The sequence below is a fragment of the Lupinus angustifolius genome, chromosome LG11, assembly GCF_001865875.1.
Source record: "Lupinus angustifolius cultivar Tanjil chromosome LG11, LupAngTanjil_v1.0, whole genome shotgun sequence".
Taxonomy (NCBI): Eukaryota; Viridiplantae; Streptophyta; class Magnoliopsida; order Fabales; family Fabaceae; genus Lupinus; species Lupinus angustifolius.
This window is the reverse complement of record NC_032019.1, coordinates 8,337,497-8,353,062: the sequence shown is the minus strand read 5'-3', so window position 1 is coordinate 8,353,062 and position 15,566 is coordinate 8,337,497. Positions and strand designations below refer to the sequence as shown.

At 30.6% G+C, this 15,566-nt stretch overlaps 1 protein-coding gene across 2 annotated transcripts; it reads left to right on the top strand.

Moving 5' to 3' along the window:
• Positions 7,128–10,073, top strand: LOC109360962 (transcription factor TCP14-like). 2 transcript variants are annotated; one of them, XM_019606211.1, is made up of 2 exons: positions 7,128–8,775; positions 9,499–10,073. In XM_019606211.1, the coding sequence occupies exon 1, from the start codon at positions 7,498–7,500 to the stop codon at positions 8,749–8,751; it is 1,254 nt and encodes a 417-aa protein (XP_019461756.1). In that variant the 5' UTR covers positions 7,128–7,497; the 3' UTR covers positions 8,752–8,775; positions 9,499–10,073. The 2 variants fall into 2 exon arrangements, with proteins under 2 accessions (XP_019461756.1, XP_019461755.1); XM_019606210.1 differs by lacking the exon at positions 9,499–10,073 and adding an exon at positions 8,903–9,108.

Sequence of the window (15,566 nt, the reverse complement as noted above, 5' to 3'; positions counted from 1 at the left end):
TATATATGCTATTTTTATAAAATTTTCGAAATAAAAAAGGAAATGTTTGCTAATAAAGCAAGTTAATACAATAAAAAAATAGGAAATATTTCATTTTGATTTTTCATGGAACAAATTTATTCTGAGCTGAATATTACATTTAATTTACACATGTAACTTCACCACTATAATTTGTGAACTCTTTTTCATATGAAAATTGTAATTTGTGCTTCACCTGAACATGCTTGCAGATGGTTGTTACGCAAGCAAAATAATTATCAAACCCATTAGGTTTCTGAACATAACGTGGCTATGTCGTTAGCTATAATGACAATGCACGAGACATACTACAAAAATTATTGATTCTTTTCTTCGAAATCAAATTGTACTCTCAATTACATGTGAATTAATCAAAGGTACTAAAAATTGTTGGCATGGCCAATGTTGGGTAGAAAGTGCTTCTCCAAGTGTCATTTAGGACAGTTAGTTAATTGTGGCTCAAATTAATAAAAAAAACATAATTGCTACTTTGCTAGATTAAGACACAAAATCGGTTAGAAGAATTGTCATTATCCACTTCAAAAACTGTTCTTATTGACATGTGCAAACAATCTTATATCTTAATTAATTAATCTTTTTCTAAACAAAATAGTACAGTGTATATAATTGCAGTGTTGGATATGATTTCATCATTTTGTTAGGTATGTTGGTTGTTGAAATGTAATTGTACTATGTCATTGCATATAAATTCAAATTTTGTTCCCTTTCAAGTTACACTTGGGCCTTTTGGCCACATGGGGTGACACGTGCCTTGCTTCAATCTTCTCTCTGACGAATGTTAAGCTTTATAATAATATAATTATTATTATATTTTCCAACCCAAGTTGCAAATTTTCTTGATAGCTAGGCATAGGAGAAATTAATAATGGTATTAGGATAGTCAAGTTTGTTTAAAAAGTAAGATATATTTTTTATTATTAGACACCATGTCGTTAATATCTTAGGTAATGACATAAAAATTCTTTATGACATGATATTTATGACTCCATGGAAAAGGAAGATCTTAGTATTTGGAGGTTTGAAAATAAAAATACCGAAAGACCAAAGTGCTGTGACTTGCATGTATAGGATGAAAACCTAGGTTTAGCTATGTCAGTATTTAATTAATATATACCATAAGATCTGAGCAGCCATTAGCACCCGTCGACTTGGTTATCAAGAGATATATAATTAGATCAGATAACATTCCATTATTGTTATTAAGCATGTCGTAAGATTTGTATAAAGTAAAGTGTCCCCATGAAACACGACTAGACTGATAGAATTGTAAGACATAAAATATGAATATAAGTTCAAAATCTAACAACTATATAATTTTTCCTCTCCTTTGTCGAAATTTACCCTTTAAAAATTATCAAGATTAAGCTAAAATATATAAACATTTTCATAAATATTATGTGCTGTAGTTAGTGCGCAAATAGTATTTTGGTCTTTACTTTTCAATTTGACATAGAGGGAAAACAAGAAAAAGTCAAGTTAATAAGAATCAGAGAAACATTTGAAAGCCAAATTTTTTGACATTTTAATAAATATGGGTAGATGCAAGTCATATAACCTTTGAGACAACAATTCAGTCACAATTTGATTTTAGTAACTCCCATAACCTTAAAATATTTGTGCACATAATGATCGCGGACCAAACTTAAAACCATATGTGAGAAAACTTGAATTGTTGGGAAGATGTTGCATCATTGAACAAATAAATGGTTGATTGATATGCATGTAGAAACTTCCAAAACGTGTGTTGCCACATTAACCTTTAGGTTCGATTCGCTCTCACCAATTTAAGTGTATTGGATGCAAATGGGATGAACAGCGAATCCCCTTCAGGATACTTTGGAAAACTTTGATGTGTTTTGCATCAACATACCAAGCATATTTTTCAATAGAGAAATAAAGGATGATTTCTACACTTCTCTCATGCATTAGAGAAATGGATGATGATTTCTTAGATAAGAAATTTTGGATTTTCGGATGTCTCATTATGCCTTGAAGTGTCTCTATTTATAGAGAAATAAATGCCACTTGGTGAAAAGAAACACTTTTGGGATTCTACACTAATTCACGAATAGCCATATACTAACACGGTTCACTTATAATTTGAATGAGTTCTGTAGCTTAGTGGTAAGGTATACTGTTTGACAAGTAACACATCCTTGGTTCAAATCTGTGTGGTTGCATTGTTTCATTTTTATTCACGTTAATAATGAATAAAACATGTACAAAACCATCCTAGTAGGATCAAACTCATAACCTCCAATTCATTGGCAATAACTACAACCATTGAACCAATTATCATTCTATTTCATATAGAATGAAACCAAAATATGTATATACTCGGTGAATTCAGATATTTTGGAAATATCTCTCGGACCATATCTCATAGCACACTGAATAGGTATTCCCATCAAAGACTACTCAGGAAATTAAAGCAATGAATATAAGACATAAACTAATAATTTTTACATCTCTAATCAGTTTAAGTTAATACATACACTCCTTTTAAACTTGTGGTAAAATGATACTTGTCTTACCCATCTCAAACGCTCTTATGCTTTATTTGGTTCATAAGAGAAAATAAGAAGAGATAAAGAGGTAAGAAAGAAAAAGGTAAGAAAGAAAGAGGTGAGAAAGAGAAAGAAAAGAAATGAAGTAGATTTTTATGATGTTTGGTATAAGAGAAGAATGAGAGAAAATGAATAGAAATATATATATTTTTCTCTTTATCTTTTATTTGGTTGGGTAGAAAATAAGAAGATAGAGATGATATTATGATTCAAATGACGAAAATATCCCTAAAATAAAGAGAAGAGAGAGAAAATTGATGTTTTATTATTAATTAAAAATAAATATTATAATTTTAAATTATATATGTTATTATATATTTTATTATAATATCAATTAACTTTTTTAATTGATATTTTTTAAATTAAAAAAGACCTATTATACTATTTAAAACTACTAAATAGAGAAAATAAACAAAATTGAAGGACATTTTGAGATTTCAACAAAAAATTCATTATCTCTTCTCTTTCTATCCAAAGTATGAGAGAATTCATTTGTGGTGGGTCTCACCCACTTTTTCTTGTCTTCCCTCATTCTCATCCAAATGAGAGAAATATTCACTTTCTCTTTCACCATTTTCTCTCACCTCTATTTCACCTCAAATAAAGAGAGGTTTAATTAGTTATTCCTCAAAGATGAGTAGATCTGTTGTCTCACTTCTTGTGCCACTCCATATGCTATAATTTTTGATTGGTTGAAATTTTTTTATTTGAATTAAAATTATAATTATTAAATATTTTTCTAGTCAATCATATCTCATAACACATGGAGTGACACGAAGTAATAGTTCAACATATATAAACACTTAAAGGAGTTACCTTCTGTCAGCTAGTTTCCACGTGGAGTTCATCCACCGCGCCAATCTCATGTATTTCTCAGGTGAGGCCGAGATGGAGAAATCTATTGTAAAATGAGATATAATAAAAAGGTATAATTAGATAAGATGACCATAGATTATTGAACTTGTAAATAATTAAGACGTTTGAAAAAAAAAAACAATGCGCTAACAATATAAATTTCTTATACGCTTTCAATCTATTATCTATTATTAATTTTTAATTGTCATTGGCTCTTTAAAAACATTAATAATTGATGACTGATATATTATCTGTATACAAATTTTAACATTGATATATATAGATATTATACTCAAAATAAAATACAAAAACATTGAGTAAAGTTTCACATATATTATTTTAGGAAGCTTGACGCAGTCTCACGTTGCAAACAAAAAATATGATCATGAACTTATATATAAAGTAAATGTTGTAATTCAAATTATTATTTTATATTTCAGAGTTCCTTTTGGCTAGAGAATAGCCTCTCACCTTCTATCAGCCACATTCCTATTTTAAAAGTATTAAGTAATTAATTTTTATATATTTCATTTTATAGAATTAAAATATGTTTTTTGTCTTTATTAGATATACAACTTATAATTAATGTGTTTGATATGTTTATATAGGAATAAAAATTGAAGGGCAAAATATGAATATATAAATTATACCTGTAGTTACACCTTGTTAATAGTATAGGTATATACCTTTTTACAATTTTATGAGCAATAGTCCAAAGGGGTTTTTCCATTATAATGTCATTAGAAATTAGATGTAGAATTGGATGCTACACAGATTAATGGATCCACAATTATTTGCTTATTATATAGAGAGAAATGTGTTTTTTATATTGGAAATAAAAGTAACAATAAAAAATATACTTAGAGAAAATTTCTAAAAATTTGTGTTTGGTGTTCCAGTTTTGAAATTTTATTATTATAATAATATAATACTATTATTTTTAAGGGCTGAGTAACTTCACTTCACATTAGTATTAACATGTTTTACATAAAGAAATATTTTTTATTGCTATAAGTTTATAGTGGCAAATCTACCTAAAATTCAACATTACATTTGGTTGATGTAATTTAAATTTAGTTACACCATGTGACTGTCATTAGATGTAATTAATTTGGTATATTCTTATATGATTCTTTTCAAAATTATATGTAAAAAAAATTTACTACAATTTTCTTACATTAATTAACTAATTAGAAAAATATCATTTATTATTGGATAGAAATAAAACTTAAACAACAAATCTAATAATTGTTAATTTTAATGATATAAATATAATTCTTAATTCACATGATACAATTAAAAAAAAGTCTTATAAAAAATATAATAGCAGAATATAAAGTTGTGAACAATTTTTAATTCCATAAGGTCGTAGTAGAGTAGGAAAAAAAGCAAAGAAAGTATTGAAATGACAGAAAGTCAAAGCACTGTTTGTGTTACTGTTGTTAACCCTGGAGGATGAGTCGAGGTAAGAGTGAACAAGGGGAAAATCGGGGAAAGGATCCATTTTTTCTGGGCAAAAGAGGAAGAAGAGTGAAGAGCCATGATGAGTTGGGATTCACTTGATTATCTTTTCATGAGTTTGGTTAAGTGCCTATAAATATTGTATAAACTATACAAAATGAAAACAATAATTAAAAAAAATAATGAAGTACAGCACTTTCAAAAATAAATTCAACTTTTAAGATAATATTACTTATTTTCCTTAACAGTAACATTATTCTCTGATATGGTAGAGTAATGTTATATTTTTGTATTAAATTTTTTTAACAATTAAAAATAAAAATAATAATTTATAAATTAATGATTATTAAATAAAATATAATCTTATGATATATATATCACTTATTTATGGAGGACTTGTAGAAAGATATATCATTTTATTTTATTTTATTTGAGTAAGTTTAATTATTTTTTTGACTTGGGAGTTTGGGTCCCATTCCGACCACTACTGTGTGTTACGGATTGAATGATAAAGAGCACCGCACGTGGAGTCTGAATCAAGGGTCTGTCCATTGTCCAACCACAATCAATTGACACCCTGTATTACACTATTATTATTATTGCGCATATATTTCACCATTTTCTTTTTCATTTCCTTTTACCCTCAATGAAAAATTAAAGGCAAACCAGGCACAAACCCTTTAATCTTTATTAGCAATTTACAAAACAATCCTCATAAGGGTATCTTTTTTAAAACAATCCTATAACTGAGAAAATTTTAAATTAATTTTATACAGGATAATATGAACAGATTTTATATTAACGTTTAATAATATTTTATCAATTTCTTAAATAAGTTTGACTTTATTAATTGTTAGAGGCATGCAGAAGATATTAATTTATAGTTGTATTTTGGTACACAAAAGATTATTGAAATAATTTAAACTTCTATATAAATTTTAAATACAAATATTATATTGTTCAACAAGTGCATTTATTTCTTTCATAGCGAGGCCAACAGAAAAGACAAATTAATTTATTATAAGTTATTCATTACATGGGGTAATAAGAAATATAATATGATGTTATAAATCATATCTAAAAGTCTGTTTCGCACAAATGAAAATATATCATATAAATTAAAAATAAAATATCCATTAGTCATTGGTGAAGACAATGTTTAAGACATGATTTGAGAATAAAAATCATCTATCTTTAACAAAGTCTTATTCCCTGTCTTGAGCAAATAAGATATTATCACATCAGTAAAAAAAAAACTAATATAAATAACATAATCATATTCCAAAATAAGAAATGTGATATCATTAGGAACATAAGATCATTATCATAATTTGGGATAGGTGATCTTCATATTTTTTATAATAGTTGGAGGATGAGCAAATAAGATATTATCACATCAGTAAAAAAAAAAAAAAAAACTAATATAAATAACATAATCATAGTCCAAAATAAGGAATGTGATATCATTAGGAACATAAGATCATTATTATAATTTGGGATAGGTGATCTTCATATTTTTTATAATAGTTGGAGGAAAATTGAAAAAATAGTCATATAGTTTTTAGGTTACAAACTACTTAGAATACGAGTGAAATACTAATCTTTAAAAGTATGATTTAACATCTATCCAAAGTCCCTTTCAACAATTTTATTTATAGGCAATTAATTTAGGGTACTTAACATTGAATATTTATAGTGAGTTATAGTAGAGCATTTACAGTCAAATTTGCTTGTCATTAATGGAAGAAAAAAAGTAGTCTCAAGGCAAATTTTATTTCTTATCAATCAAATTTCATAAAATAAATTTATATTTATGATGTTTTAGTTAAACATGAATTTAATTGGGCAGGAATACAAAGTAAAATAAAATATGGACATATAATCTCATCCACTAATACTCTCATGGAAATGTGATTCTATAGTGTATAGTACCATATAATAATAAACAAAATATAACATGATACATTTATTTTTTTTATTTATCTTGAAATAAAATAAGTACCATACAGTAACAAACATGACACATTTTTTATTTATTTATCTTGAAATAAAATAAGTACTTCTCTCCATTATTTTACAGGACTATTATTAATTTCTAACACTACCCAAAACAAAGAAAATTAAACTGATTCCAATATAACAAAACAAAGAGAAAAAACCACTGTTTTTTTTTTGAAATTGAACATAGGCCTTATTATTCCCACTCATTATTTTTGTTGCTTAAAGCTTGCCCTCTTCTCCCTTATCCTCTATCATTCACTCTCTCTCCTTTTCTCTCTCTTTTCAGAGAGAACAACTCAGCTGCAAGTTCCCATCTGAAAGGAATTCTATGTTCCACAAACACAAACAGAGAAAAGAGAGACCCACTAGCCCACTAACCAAGAATTTCAGGGTCACCTCTTACACATACACAAACTGAGAGGAAAAAAACACTAGTGGCACTACTACTACTAGCACTTCTAAGAGATAGAAAGCAAAAAAAAAATATTTTTTAAAATTAAACCCCACAATTTTTTTAAAAAGTGCTTATACAGAAGCAGTTTTTTATTTGTTATATGAGATAAGATCAGGGATCATGGAATTGGAAGCTGAAGCTGATCATCAAAATGGGATCCGAAGCAGACCCAATTTCCCACTTCAGCTATTAGAGAAAAAAGATAATGATGATTCATCAGAACACCCTTGTTCCACCACCGCAAACGACAACAGTGTCGGCGGCGGTGGAGACATCAACAACAGCCTCAGCTTTGGGGAGCAATCTAAGAAGCCGCCGCCAAAGCGAACCTCTACCAAGGACAGGCACACCAAGGTTGATGGCCGCGGCCGCCGGATCCGCATGCCGGCTGCCTGCGCCGCCAGGGTGTTCCAGCTGACGCGGGAACTTGGCCACAAATCCGACGGCGAGACTATTGAATGGCTCCTACAGCAGGCGGAGCCTGCTGTGATCGCCGCCACTGGTACTGGCACCATCCCGGCCAACTTTACTTCCCTCAACATCTCCCTCAGAAGCTCCGGCTCCACCATGTCGGCGCCGTCGCACTACTTCCGGGGAAACTACTTCAATCCTAGCACGTTCTCATCCAACGCTGCTGCGGCTCAGTTAAGGAACCGTGGAGAATGGGAATGGAACATGAACAACAACAACAACAAGAACATGCTCATGGAAGATTCTCGTAGGTCTACCATGTTGTTCCCCGGTTCCTCGGAGAATTCTAATAACAATATCACATCGCTTTTGAATTTCAACCCTAATGTGAATGCCATGCTACAAACCAAACAAGAAGAACCTGGAAGCGGTGGTGGTAGTCTTGAATTAATGGCCAGTGATTCTGATGCAAGTTTAGGAAGAAAAAGAAGGCAAGAACAACCAGAAGTGTCAAATATGGGAAGCTATTTACTACAATCTAGTACTTCGGGGTCGATTCCGGCGAGTCACGCTTCCAATTCGGCGACTTTTTGGATGGTGGCGGGTAACGGTAACCAAGGCATGAGCGGTGGTAACAATGGTGGTGATCCAATTTGGGCAATTCCCTCTGTTGCTGGGAATAGTGGAATGTATAGAGGTGCCATGTCAAGTGGTGGGATTCATTTCATGAATTTTGCTTCTCCAATGCCACTTATGCCCGGTGGTGGACAACTAGGTCCAGGAATGGGTGGTGGCAGCGGCGGCGGTGCTGCAATGGTAAATGAAAGTAACTTAGGTATGCTTGCAGCACTTAATGCTTATAGGCAGATGCAGGCCAACGGCGGCGTACCGGAGTCTCCGGCAAGCACCAGGCATCATCACGGAGGAGATGATGGGCATGACACAAGCAGTCAACATTCCTAAATGAAGATCAAATAATTTTCAAGTGTATGATCTGATGCTAGTTTCTTAATTTTATCATTACTTCTCTACTATATATAATTAGTACTTTTGCAAACTATATTATTTACATATATATTATTATATAATATATGTCCATTTGCAAAATATGCAGGGGGCAAGTTTGATTTGCTTTTATATTTTGAGAGTTCGGCAATTCGATTTTGGTGTGATTTTGTTGAGGATCATGTTAGGGTTTGAGAAGAAACATACGCATATTTTAACAAGGGTGTTCCAGTATTTAATTTTCTATTATATATGCTGTAAAGTTGTTTAGATAGGTGGTTATTCTCTTATTAATCAGATCATGTTTTTATGATCTGGGATTTGTTGCTTGGCATTATTTTGCATTATATCATTATCACCTATGATAAAGAGACATGCTATTTAATTAGCTAATTAAATAATTAGTGTCATTTAGAGGAAAGCTGGCTAGGTTTAACAAACATCATTATAACTGTCTATTATTGCTGTGAGAAAAAAAAAATATATAAGGTACGAATTTGATAATTTACTGCATTGAGTTGTTGAAAAGAAGATGCTGCTGCACTTCTGGTGAGTACTGCTAAGACTGTCACATGCATGATGCATCCCTTATTGCTGCAGTTGTGTGAATTATGTATATGTACTAGTGTACTATACTATATAGCTAGGGACCATAACATATAGATGCATTGGATATCAATTTCACAAGCCCTTTCTTAAACTCAGGTGGTGACTGATGAGTCTCTAAGGGGTTGCCCAAAATTGATGTACAAGCACTAGTGGAGCTAGAGCTTCATTCTTTCTATTTCTCATATAAGGCTTAGCAATAGCATCATAGCTAGAGTTTATTATTTGTTGGACTTTGCAGGAATAAAGGGTAATGATTTTCTAAGCTATGAACTTATCTCACTCATCACTCATTTGTACCACTCATTGCTATTATTCTGAACTGTTGTTTTCACTGAATTAATAAGCTAGCTATTCCATAATTAGGTTTTCTGAGAGGGTGAAGTTATAATTTGTTGTGTGACTCAGTTTTAGCCCCATTATTAGTTCTTATATAAGAAATAATAAGACATTAGGTCTTTAGATATATAGCAACTTTCTACTTTTCCTTTTAGCTTATATATTAAACGGAAATGGTCATGTTGTACAAATGGACTCCTTTACACAATTTCATCATTAGACAGCGTGAATTAATTTGCTTTCTATGAGCCAAAAGCACATTACTATTAGTTGGAGTGACATTAATTTTGTCATTAAAATCTTGTGTAGTTATCTCTTTAAATAAATATTGACAACTAATTAGAAAAATATCGTCTATTCATCTACAATATCTTCTCTCTTAACTAGTGCAGTTTTTTCATTTGTCATCATTTAATTGTATAAACAAAATAGGGGAGATGGGATCATAAAGAAAATTAAATACTTATCAATTCAGACTTAAAATGGAAAATAAATAAATGTCAAACTAATTAGTTAAATCGTATTTTGCAAATGAAGGTTATCTATCTTAGTGATTTGGATTGAACTATGTCAAACAAAGAGCTCTTGGATTTGATTCCAGTTGACAATTATTGACAAGTAATTGGCAAGTGGAAAAAAAGACACCATACTTTTTGAAAAGAAGGGTTTTAATAATCATTTCGTTTTTTTCTTCTTCTTTTTTATTTTTCATCGGGACATATTATGATGTGTGCCGCAACATTTGAACACCCCTTCATTTTACCCTTATATATCAACTAAAACATAATACGAGGTTATCACAAATAAAACACTTGTAAACAAAAGATTTTTGTTGGCATCCGAAATTAACTATCATTTTAAGAACCCTTGTTCCTTATTTAGTGACATATATTTTGATGCACGTACATGCATTAGTAAGCATAGTGCATGGCATAGTACTTACTTTGGGTAGGTAAGCCTGGGAAGAAGCTAGGTAGGTCAGATTTGGGTACCTTTGTTAGGTAAACCAATGAGTCTCCACCAAAAAAGAAAAAGCTATGCGATGAGTATACTCATGCGTGGAACAGTACATAAGTCATCATCAACTAGAGTCTAGAAATGTTCAAGTGTCTTTGCTTTTTTATTTATTTTAATAGCATTATAATTTAAAACTCTATTTCAAGATTTTATCTTGTTATATCTCTGCTACAGAATTCTCAGCCGACTAGACGAAATAAAATAAAATTGAAATATAAGCATCATACACGCAGGGATAAATTGCTAAAGAATCAATGGGTTAGATAAGGATCGATTGATTAAAAGCACATGTTTAGAACGTTAGTTTATCTATACAAATATGTATGATGAAAATTAAAACTCACCAACTAATTTTAGTTCAAAATATATGATGGCTAAGGTGAAGGGATTTAAGTAATGAAGTGAAAGAAGTTTTGATTCGTGTCTCGCCATAACAAATTAAAAAAGAAAGATATAAATGTGGTTTGATGGCTAAGGGAGAAGGTGTGGAATGAAAGAGGTTGAGAGTTCAAGTCTTGCTCATGACAAATACTAACATAATAACGGTTGTCGATTAAATCCCTTTTTTAACAAGTATGAACTCGCCTAAATTTGGTTAGGAGAGGTATTCTGCGGGATGATGCACAAACAGGATGTGTTTTCTGCGGTTCGGTGGAAGAATCAGTCGACCATTTATTCTTCTCCTGCTATTTCGCTTATGATGTATGGCAAACTATTTTCTCCTGGTTCGGAATTAATTCTGTCATTCCAGCTGGAATTAGGAATAACTTCCTATCCCATTGGTTTTATTTGCGACTAGGAAAACCATATCATAATCAGTGGATGTCTATCTGGTTTGTCACTTTGTGGTCTCTTTGGTTGGCAAGGAATAAAGTTATTTTTGATCATTCCCCTTGTCTTCTTCACGAGGTAATTTTTGCTATCCAACTTCATTCTTGGAACATTCTATCTGCTAGATGTGCTCCATTCCCTTACTCGTTCATGGATTAGGTGTGGAACCCTTCAAATTGTTTGAACTGGCATTTGTAAAGATGTTTGTGGATAGGAACACCACTTGTTCTCCTAATTCTTTCTTTTTTTAATATAATTTATTGCTGATAAAAAAAAAAAGTATGACATGTTTCATCATAATATCTTTTAAGCTCAAGTTTGAAATATTTACTTATAACAATTTTTCTTGTAGACTATGCATCACCTGTTTTAAGACTTATTTGATCTATTAACCTGGCCAAAAGCTTATTGTAAAGTAAGACCTTTAAATGATCAATACACCTACATCCAAATAAGCATGCAAATATGCTTTGCAAGGGTTGAACGGATGGGAGTAACTTCCATATGCTAGTGTGAGTTAAAGACTTACGATTATTGAGTGGGAGGGAAATGAAAATTGAGAATGATTTTTTTGAGTTACTCTTCTTGATTTAACGTTTTAGCCTTTTAGATTTTAGAATTTAAGGTAAAAGTAAAATAGTATAAATAATAATAATGTTATGTATAATTATAATTAATCAGGAGAATCTATTGGTCTAAGAGGCATTTTATCTAGCCTAAAGCTTAACCTAATAAAGTAAACAAAATTAAAAAACTTATGTGTGGCCTTTTTTGAAACGGGTCTAGCCATCCAAGTTTCTCACGAGCAAGGCCACGAGCCTGTCATAGATCAGCTGATATATTTCTATCCTATGCGATAGTGAATTATTTTTGAATTAAGTAAGATTTCGTACTCAAAAATCTTGAGTAAAAAAGAAAACGGGTGATGTGAGAGCTTTCATGGATCCCTCCCTACATAGACTTTTGTTCTATGTCAAGACTAGCATCAACAGAACGTTTTAGAATTATTGCTTCTAGAGATATGAACGATGTTTTTTAGGTTAAGTTATGGACTAAGGTAATGTATATTAAAATAAGCTGAAATATAAATTAAGTATATCTTGTATCAAAATGAAATTATAAACTTAATTTTTTTTGTTGAAAAAATAAGCTAAAAGTAGAAGCTTTAAAATTATGGGTTGATTTATTTTTTGTTAGTTTAATTTTTTCTATTTTACCACATCATAACTTTATCTTTCTACTCATTTTACTGTTCCACCAAACACCATAATTCTTCGCATCATTACCATAACTTATTAAAACTTTTATATAAAACTTGACATTTGTGTATTATTTGTTTCATGAATTGTGTAATTCAAGTTTATCAACTTCTATTTATTTGTGTGTCATATCGTTTTTTAATATTAATATTGGTTTTTATATTGTATTTTATTTTAATATATTTTTTAGCATTTGTTACGCAATATTAAAATTTTATAGTAAATATATATGATGATAAATATTTAAAAAATGTATATTTAAAAAATAGTGTAAAAAACAACTAAAATAATCATAACACAAACAAATAACTTCATAGCATTTTCCGTAATTTACTATGTAAAAAACAATCTTTCTATCTTACTCTGAAAACCAGATTAGTTTATATTCTGTTTTCAGCTAAGGTACCTAAACATAAATAGATTATAATATCTCAGTTTATAATCTCACAGTTTATAAACTGAAACTAAAAACATAATCTATATCGAACACACACTAAATTACTCTTTTTAAGACATTCATGATACTTCCCTCAATTGTGCAAACATTCTAGCATCTGAATTGTACCTAACATGAAACAATCCAATTCTTAGTGATTCAATATCGTAATGTGCAATGGAAATCATAAAAATATATCCTCACTACAATATTATTGGCAAAAGCAAATATGCGGACCACATATTAATTCACTTAGTAGCGAATTACTTTTTAGTTGTAAGATAATAAAATTTGGTTACCAGTTATCGTTTTGTGCATCTTTTAGAAGTCGTGCTAACATTATACAACTTTAGTATAGAAGTCATGGATACAACTTCTTATCAATATAGAAGTCGTGATGACATATAACAACTTCTAAATGGAAGTCGTGATAGTGTAATACAACTTCTGTTCAGAAGTCGTGATGGTACATAACGATTTCTGAATGGAAGTCATAATGATATAATACAACTTCTAGTCAATATAGAAGTCGTGATGACACATAACAACTTCTGAATGGAAGTCGTGATGAGATATCACGACTTTTGGATAGGCTATAACGACTTTCGGTCAGTATAGAAGTCATTCTATGCCAACCCGACTTCCCATAGAAGTCGTATTTCAGTATCACGACTTCTGAACTGTAATGAAATGCCTCACAAAAGTCGTAATTTGTTATCACGACTTCTAAACTGTAACCAAAGACCTCACATACGTTGTACTTTAGTATCACGACTTCTAAATAACAATAGTAGCCGATCACGATTTTGACGGATGAGAATATGATCATCCGATCCAACAGCTAAAAAACAGTTCACTTGGAAGTAAACCAACTTGTAGTTCGCAAGTTAGTCGCCACCAATATTATTACTCTCTTTGTATTTCTTTGTATGAAGAAATGTTAGCGAATGATACATTGCTTTGTTCCACTTATTTGCCTCTTAAAAACCTTGTTGGCAATGAAAAAATAATGGACAACATATTACATTTATAAACGGTTGGAATCTTGTAGGAAAACATGGGGCAAAAATCATGGAATAATTTATGGTTGATTACAAAAAATTAAGATACAATTCTCTATTCCTCAGACCAGTTAATGAAATGAGGATTGAGGAGTACCAATATTCTGCTTGGTAATTGTACAGAAGTGTAACATTTTTTGTTTGTATCAATTGTCTAATTGTCAAACAGATAAGAATTACATATGCCAAAAAATAAATTATTTGATCAACCAACCAGCTCGGCTTGGTTCCCATGTATGTATAGGATGTTGAGATTAACTCATCCTCCTTCACAAAAGTCTTTGTACTCCTTGGGGTAATTAAACCCCAAATTTCAATTTTCCACCTTATAAACACCACAAGAGTGAGCTATACTCAATATGAGAGTAAGACTATACTTTTTTTTATCAATTCTCTTCTTCTTTTGATCTAATGTTGTAAATGTGTATAATCTTCAAGAGTAGGTTGTCATTTAACTAGTTATTTGATTAAAGTTTCTTCTAGACCTTTTTTTTTGTGATTGAGGATAATTTACTTTCTTTTTCAAGTTATTGTATCTGTGCATTAGACCATATAAAACCATATACACAAAGAGGACTCGGCTTTAGTTTTTGTAAATGAGTTAGAGTACTCTTTGTACTCCTAAGTCCTAACAATGCATTTGGCTTATAAAAAAATGTACTAATTATAGGGAGAAAGAACCAATAAGCAATGTTTTAAAAAGGTACTTAAACCATCGACTATTTCTCTATTAAACATTATCATGTTTAGTTATGACTATTACATTATAAATCTAATTGACCGTCTTTTAGGAATAATTGGGAGAAAGATCATACAGACAAATAAAACATTATACTAAACATTATAAGTATAAGTATGATTAAAATTACAAATTTAACTGTCCCCCATTAGTGAAAAAGACCTTGTATGGCGAAAACAATTCTAAAAGTTTTATCATAAACTTCTAAGAAATGCACAACTTTTTATCATAAAATTAAAATAAACTGTGAAGAGTTCTATTGAATGAAGCATGTCTACATTCTTTGTGCAAGATTTGAGAGGAGAATTGGGAATTGGGCTTTAGAGGAGAAGAAAGAGAAAGTGAAGACTTGAGAGTCATTTTACAAGTGTATTTTGTGACTCCCAAGCTTTCATTTTTCTTACTTTCCCCTCCAAAATCAAACTCCCAAACTAGTTAAGTAACTAATTATGTAGCAACAAAATTTTGAAGTACATCAAGTCGAG